Source organism: Maniola jurtina, chromosome 4 (genome assembly GCF_905333055.1).
Source record: "Maniola jurtina chromosome 4, ilManJurt1.1, whole genome shotgun sequence".
NCBI lineage: Eukaryota > Metazoa > Arthropoda > Insecta > Lepidoptera > Nymphalidae > Maniola > Maniola jurtina.
The window spans coordinates 14,980,132-14,987,791 of NC_060032.1; the positions used below are offsets into that span (position 1 = coordinate 14,980,132).

At 37.4% G+C, this 7,660-nt stretch overlaps 2 protein-coding genes across 3 annotated transcripts; one reads left to right on the top strand and one right to left on the bottom strand.

The window, feature by feature from the left end:
- Positions 1 to 386: 386 nt before the first annotated feature.
- On the top strand, positions 387 to 3,455 carry LOC123864176. Its single transcript, XM_045904462.1, has 4 exons — positions 387 to 544; positions 1,388 to 1,445; positions 1,805 to 1,923; positions 2,781 to 3,455. The coding sequence occupies exons 1-4, from the start codon at positions 505 to 507 to the stop codon at positions 2,930 to 2,932; spliced, it is 369 nt and encodes a 122-aa protein (XP_045760418.1). The 5' UTR covers positions 387 to 504; the 3' UTR covers positions 2,933 to 3,455.
- LOC123864165 (mediator of RNA polymerase II transcription subunit 18) lies at positions 3,452 to 7,488 on the bottom strand. Of its 2 annotated transcripts, XM_045904450.1 has the most exons (6): positions 7,117 to 7,488; positions 6,488 to 6,619; positions 5,117 to 5,318; positions 4,554 to 4,666; positions 4,078 to 4,216; positions 3,452 to 3,942 (listed from the first exon to the last, which is right to left on the bottom strand). In XM_045904450.1, the coding sequence occupies exons 1-5, from the start codon at positions 7,207 to 7,209 to the stop codon at positions 4,091 to 4,093; spliced, it is 666 nt and encodes a 221-aa protein (XP_045760406.1). In that variant the 5' UTR covers positions 7,210 to 7,488; the 3' UTR covers positions 3,452 to 3,942; positions 4,078 to 4,090. The 2 variants fall into 2 exon arrangements, with proteins under 2 accessions (XP_045760406.1, XP_045760405.1); XM_045904449.1 differs by having other exon boundaries at positions 3,452 to 4,216.
- Between the last annotated feature and the right edge of the window lie 172 nt (positions 7,489 to 7,660).

Below are 7,660 nucleotides of genomic sequence, written 5' to 3' on the forward strand. Positions count from 1 at the left end.
CTACTTCGCGAGCTTCTGGCTTCGTACTTTACAAAGCAATCGGCGGCGGGCGGGACAAACAAGACTGCTTGGAGACGGATTGCTCAGATTTCGTTCTGAGCGTTGTGAGCCCCATTCGACTCTAAAGGTAGGTACTAAATGACAGACAGACAAACACACATTCGCGCTTGTATACGAACATTTGTAGTATTTGTACCTAGAGACATTTTTCATTCCGAATTCATTTCATTTACTATTGCTGTTTAGGAAGTCTAAATGATAAAATTTTATTTATTACACAACATTTCCTGTTGATTTTTGGAATCATAAATTCCTTATCTAGGGATTCTATACAATGACGGATTACACACATTTTCGGTTAGGTACATGCCTATACGAGTATGTATACCTAATACCTAATATTATAGTTGACTATTTATTGCAACAGGTTATGACTTACAAACGAAATGATAAAATTAATTCAATTAAAAGATAAGGAAAATTAAAGTTCAGTAAAGGCTGGTCATGTTTGTTAAAAATCTGTGGTTTCTTTGCATCATATTTTGTAAGTGAAAATATTCTTTTCTTTTGGTTTCATTTCAGCAAACAGAACTTTCAGTTTTAAGTAGGTATCAATTAAGTTAGTAAGCAAGAAGCAAATAGGTAATAGGGTACTCCTAGTCAAGGGAAAATGGGAAGTACATCCTATCACGGACATTCTGGATTAATTACCTACTTACGTAGTTATTTATGTTAGGAACTAAAATGAAAATATAGTTAGTCTAATAACAATAATTAATTATTTGCTAGTTCATATTGTCTAATAGAGAGACAGAGAGCCCATGAAGGCCAGACCTTCGTTATTATATAAAAGCTGAAAGTTTCCCTGCGCATTGTCCCCAACACAGGGAGGAACGATAAGCGACTATGATGTTTGGATCATCGTAGCTTTGGCAGGTAACAGGATAGGGTGTATAAAATCTTTCGTCAAAGTATAAAGTGTAATTTTTTTTAATATTTACTTAGGAATAATATTAAAACTTTTAAATCGTTAAAGTTGATATGGAACGCCCTTCCGGCATCAGTTTTCCAATGCCGCGCCGCAAGGGTGTTTCATATCGTATGCGGTTCGAATTAGAAACGAGGAGACATATCGCTTTGTCGGAATTTCGACTACGTAGGTACGGGTGCAGACTACAGACCTTGACGATGTCTTGCGATACGATAAATAGAAAGGTGAAAGAGGAACAGGTCAAAAAGTTCTTGGTATTTTAAGGCAGGGTATAGTATTATAATGAAAACTGAGCTTTCTCTATTTCAACTATAGGAAAAGCAATGTTTTTATGCCTCTATAGCTTGTACGGCACTGTATATCACCTAAAAATTAATTTTACTTTTCTTTTCAAAGATATATGCAAAGGTGAATCACTTTTAAAGTTTAAAAAGCCACCAAAAGAAGGTCAAAGGTAAGAAAATCCAAAACAAACACTTTTTAAATTAATGTTAGCTAATACCTAGCTATTTTCCTGAAACTACTGGCTCGATTTTGATGCGATTTTTTGTAGTATACAAGGTATCACCTTAGAGCACATTTTTAAAGAAGTATGTATGTCTTAGGCCACCACTGTCAAAGGCTACAGTCCGTCGTGTGTTTTTAATATTAAGTAAGGGTTGCAACGGAACCCTATTACTAAGTCTCCACTGTCCGTTTGTTAGCAGGCTGTATCTTGTACAATGGTACGGAACCCTTCGTCGCCCTACTCGCACTTGACCGTACCTTTCCTCTTGTTTCGGTTACATATGCAGAGGTTAACCTATCTTGCAGGTGCGGAATATGTCCGACATACATGCAGAAGCTGTGCGGATTCGATTTCCAGACCAATCAGACCTACATTTTTGATAATGTATGCATTATGGATTTATTTAATTGCATTCATGGTACAGGTTGGTGTATTTTTTTCTTAGGTAGGTAACTATTTGAATTTCAGGCAGGTGCCGTGTGGTGAGTGGTGACGACAGATCAAAATACAGTTGTCACCACCCCTTTTTATTTTATTCAGATACAAGGTAGCCCTTGACTGCAATCTCACCTAGTGGTAAGTGATGATGCAGTCTAAGTTGGAAGAGGGCTAACCTGGAAGGGATATGACAATGTTTTTTTTATTAAACCCTTTGGTTTCTACACAGCATCGTACCGGAACGTTAAATCGCTTGGCGGCACGTTTTGCGGGTAGGGTGGTAACTAGCCACGGCCAAAGCCTGCCACCAGACCAGACCAGAAATTTAGACATTATAAAATTCTAAACCCCTGCCGAGAATCGAACCAGGGGCCTCGTACTAATAAGACCACAGCGCTTACCAGTCCCCAGGAAGGCCTCCTCTTCCCGCAAGTGTCAAAAGAAATATAACGAGGAACGGGCAGCAGGGTCTCTGTGCTACTACTACCATCTACTGCTATCACCAACCCGTCTGCCCAGCGCGTGGTGATTATGGCCAAACCCTCTCGTTGAGAAAGGCCTTTATAGGCCCAGAAGTGGACTATTATAGGCTATTGATGAGGTATTTGAAGCTGAGTTAGGCCTCCGCCCGCGTCGCGGCCCAAAAAATCGGTGACTCATTTTTTGTCGGCAAAAAATTAAACATACAGATTGCAATATTGAGTCGGACACATACAAAAGGTAGCTCAAAAATCTGTGATAAAAGTGTTATCTGTGGTTAATTATCCAAAAATTCTAGTAAGTCATCATAGTAGTGTAGAACACTGCGCCAGACACATAAGCTCACGATTCCGATTATTTCAGAATTCATTAAGTTAAACTATGAAAATTGTATATACTTTGGCAACTTTGCGTACGTCCATGGCTTAAAACATGAAGATTATGACTACGATGAAGACCATATAACTATAATTAATTCAAAGAAGAATCCAGATTTTGTGCGCCGAAGACACTGAAATGGACCTATACAAGTACGCTGGAAAAGGTGTGCCAAATAGGATGACAGTTATTTTTTGTGCTTCAAAGTGCCCCACCGAGCATATAGTGCATTTTTGAGAAATAACTCTTCATATTTGCTCTATAAATCAACTGTCATGTCAAAAATCTGATTTTAGACCTTAATCTAAACCTTACTTTTGACACAGAGACATTATGAAGAGTCCTTTCTCAAAATGTATGCATTATACCGGGAACTAGAATTGACACTTTGTCAAATGGTTTTATTATTGACACTATGTTGACAGATGTTTCATCAGTAACATTTAGCTGCGAGCATGCTCACATGACGCTCACTGATACTGTCAGCGCCAAAATAAGTTGCTTTAAAAACAGATCGGCAATCGCAAATCCAGCGTACTTATATTAGAAGAGGTCAGTGGCTGAAGATTATTTTATATGATGTGTTTAAAATTGATATGATAAACTGCTTTTATTTAAGTTAAAATAGGTATATTTATTACAATAAAAGCACAAAATAGTTATGTTTTGTTTTATTTAAAGTTGGTTTCAATTTAACTTTAATACATGTGCTGATGAAAGTATGACAATCTTGGATCTATCACAAATTATAAATAAGTATAGATTGTTACGGCTATATTCACGTAATTAGTTGATAACCCATCCGGGGTCTTTTTTTTATATAAATTAATTACAAGTTACAACAACAATAAGTTATGGTAAAAGGTTATGAGCTATGACTTAATTTTTTCACTATTAACTTTAGGTAAGTACATTGATAATTAATTATTTACTACAATTAAATAATAGGAATAAAATTACACATACTGTCCATTTGACCTGTTTTTAATAAGTTTAGTAATTAATATATTATGTAGATTAAAAAAAACAGTTTGTCTTAGTTCCTAAAAAAATGTTTTTTTTTTTTTTTGAGTTAAATCAGTTTTAATCTAGACCTACGAACTATTGCTGTGCAGATCATGATGGCTGGATGTAAAGGCAGACTAAGATGAGATCTACAGAACACACTCAGACTTAAGTTTCAGTAAAAACAAGACAGATTTATGCCACCGATATAACGTTGTCTCATTTCAACAGTGTCTTAAGTGTGAGCAAAATCAAAGTGCGTTCTATGGATCTCAGCCTAGAAACATGGGCTATTGGCCGGCCATGTGGCTGAGCCGCTTGTAGTCGATCTTGTCGAGCTGCACGAGCGGCCGGAGCTGGTCGGCGAAGGCGCGCATGTCCTCTCCTATTGCATCTTGGCCTGTGGGCGCCAGCACCTACAAATAATAATTTAAGCCATCAAGATAAAGTTGAAAACTAAAACCCGACTACGATTATCTTAACAAACGCTGAAATATTATGTAAAATTGTTTTTCTGATGCTTGGTTTATATTAATGTTGTTGTACATTTATATTCTCAATTTACAATCTCCTCTTTCATTTGACATCCCACTTGATACAATAGCAAAAAATTTTTTTTTGAGATCCTCCTTCCATCCTTTTTTAATGTAACATTCGATGCCTCATCGGTCTCACAAACTGACATAGACAATCAACTAAATCCACGCGAACGAAGTCGCGGGCATCATCTAGTAAATAATAAAAGATAGTTACAGATAATTCCACTAGGTAGCTTTGTGATATGGGCTCAGGGGCCATGGAGCTCTGTGGTATCTTGAACACTTTCGCTACTGTGATCTTCATCCGACCTTTCCGGAACATGTAACCTGCAGGTGTAATATTTTAATACCATAGATTATAGACTATAAAGTATTTAAATTAGACAAGAAATGAACACTTATAAATAGTTTTTCAAAGTCTAGTCAAAGTACATAAAGCTGTAGGTATAGTTATCTTACTTTGATTTAATCACATTTTAATTTTTTTTATGATGTAACCACAAATTCATGGTTTTCGGATTTATTCCTTTACTTGTTCTATAAGACTTACCTACCTGCCAAATTTCATGATTCTAGGTCAACGGGAAGTACCCTGTAGGTTTTCTTGACGGACACGACGGACGGACAGATATACAGACAGACAGGCAACAAAGTTTAAGGGATCCGTTTTTCCTTTTGAGGTACGGAACCCTAAAAAGTACCTACGTCAAATGTGTATGACATGTTTTTCTTAGTTTCTGAAAAAGTATTATTCTGGGCCTAGTGCCCTGAATTTACCTTTGACACTATATTCATACTCGATTCTACAGCCCAGTTCATTGAGGAATTCAAACAGCATGCCACTGCATGCAATGTCCAGGACACTCCGCAACACAGTTGGTCTGTTCTTCTCACCGTCCGCTTGGCCAATGTACCTCAACTGGTAAGGCATGTCTCTTGCATCTAACGCTTTTCGAACTCGCAACATTGAGGGTAGTGCCTGAAAAGAGCCCCCTATTAAGTGAAAGTTTGTATTGTTTGTATGTTTGTTATTCTTTCACACAAAAACTACTACGGATTTGGCTTAATGGAGATAGCTTATACCCTGACTTAACACATAAGCTACTTTTTATCCTGGAAAATCAATGACTTCCCGCGGGATTAAAAACCTATATCGACGTCGACAAAGTCGCGTGTATTATCTAGTATTTCATAAAAGTAGTAACTAATCTCAGTCCAAGCCTTTTACCAGACTAGAAGAGCTAATTAAGAAATTAAAAAAAATTGGTTGTCTGTAAAGTCGGTTTACTGACGATAGTTGAACGTGACAACAAAGGCCGATTGTGCTCTAGGTCGCTCGTTCCGCGCTCTCGCTTGCACTTCAAGCCTTACATGGAACGCCTCAGAGCGAGGTAACGCCGCATGAGTCATGATTTTTCGTGCGTGCAGCCGGCTCTATCAAATTATAAGACGTTGTCACGTCAATTATACATTTCTAAATTGACCCAACCAGTGATCAAACGTAAGACCTAACCACAGTGATTACCAGTGTATTGTTAAATTGATTAAAAGTTAGTCCTTGACTGCAATCTCACAGCTAGTACGTAATGATGCAGTCTAAGATGGAAGCGGGCTATCTTGGAAGGGGTATGACAGTTTTATTACAGCCATATCCCTATCCATTTCTGTACAGCATCAAACTAGATGACTAAATATCTTGGCAGCAAAGCTTGAGCCTCGGTAGCTCAACAGTTGAGGTGCAGAGTAAATTCCAAAAGATCACGGCGGTTCAAACCCCACCTGTTACACTATTGTCTTACCCACTCCTGGCACAAGCTTTATGCTTAATTGGAGAGGAAAGAGGAGGATTAATTTTGATTAACATGGCTGATATTCTTAAAAAAAAAATTGTCCATAGCCACTAACACACACACACACACACACACTACTACTATTACTACTACTTGTACATAGTAACTGGCCACAGCCGAAGCATCTGAGATGAGAGAAAATTTTGAAAATATAATTCCCAAATTGCCCCTGTTGAATAGCAAACCCGAGACCTCCCATTTATAAGTCAAAAATGCATGCACCAGGAAGATCAACAAAAAGGTTGAGGTTCTGCTGTGAAAATAAAATAAGTAAAGTACCAGCACAATGTAAGCATACCTGTTGATTAGGATCCCGTAATATAAAGCAAACTTCCTGATCATCGAAGGTCTCTGGCCCTGCGTCAACATTGTCACAGAGCCCACGGAGCCGGTGCAGCAGGACTTCAACGGCTGAATCCAAAACTGAACCCTGAAATATAATTAAGAATAACAAACATTATAGTAGGAAATCAATGTGAACAAACATAGATGTGTCCAAAACAATTCTCGGAATATAATCTTCTTCATCTCATTTCTTCATCACACCCAGCAAAGTGATTGTGCAATCAGCTTTGAAACCATTTTTAAAAAGAATCCTTATAGGCACACTTTGTTGTCTGTCTGTCAAGAAAACCTATAGGGTACTTCCAGTTGACCTAGAATCATGAAATTTGGCAGGTATCTTTAAAACAAGAATGAATAAGCACCTTTTAGTCAAACATCCTATCTTAGGCCACATCATTTCTTCCCATCCGGTGTGATGGTGGTCAAGCGTGCAACTATAGTAAATAATAAAGAAAACCCCCAGCGTTGTAAACCATGACTTAAGTTAGGGTTGCATAACCAAGTGAGATGAGCCTGTCGATTGATAGTAGTAAAATCAAGAAGGACTTAATTTATAAATTAGATGATGAAGTGACAACTAACCTGCAATAAATATTCCTGATTGTGTATTATATTTGCTTTCACTGCTTGTGATAAACTGTCGGTTGCAGTCATAGGAGGTGCATTGGCTGCCATTGTGTGGTGCTCCGTCGTATCTTCCAAATAGGTGGCCTCACTGGTTTATTAATGTTTTCTAAGGAGTCTTATTCAATAATAATAGTGTATTTATTAGATTAAAATAGCTGAGCAGTAACCATTTCTTTAAGTTTGAATTCTAAATCTCGTTTCTTTATATCTTGAAAAACCTTATTGCTATATAACATGTAACACCTTTGAACATTTTTAATAGGTATGTAAATTTAATGTAATGATTTTTCTATGATTTTCTTTGATTTTTAGGGTTCCGTATTTATTTTTGACAGTGACACCGGCGCGGTCGCTGCTCTTTGGTTTAATTAATGGTCTGTGCCACAGAATGCTCAAAAGACTAGAACCCAGAGCCGTAAAAGCAGTTAATAAAAAAAGCAGTAGAGGTTAAAGCGGTTGAAGTCTGTGATCATCTATTAATCTGTGTCTGTGATTGAAG

Bases quoted from the DNA above. Each gene is read 5' to 3' on its own strand.
- LOC123864165 (XM_045904450.1), bottom strand. From the start codon at position 7,209: ATGGCAGCCAATGCACCTCCTATGACTGCAACCGACAGTTTATCACAA. The intron at 6,620-7,116 runs GTTAGTTGTCAC...ATTATATTTCAG, and splicing joins ATCAGGAATATTTATTGCAG to GGTTCAGTTTTGGATTCAGC. The intron at 4,217-4,553 runs GTAACTATCTTT...TATTATTTGTAG, and splicing joins GCTACCTAGTGGAATTATCT to GTGCTGGCGCCCACAGGCCA.
- LOC123864176 (XM_045904462.1), top strand. From the start codon at position 505: ATGTTTGTTAAAAATCTGTGGTTTCTTTGCATCATATTTT. The intron at 545-1,387 runs GTAAGTGAAAAT...TTCTTTTCAAAG, and splicing joins GTTTCTTTGCATCATATTTT to ATATATGCAAAGGTGAATCA. The intron at 1,446-1,804 runs GTAAGAAAATCC...CCTATCTTGCAG, and splicing joins CCACCAAAAGAAGGTCAAAG to GTGCGGAATATGTCCGACAT.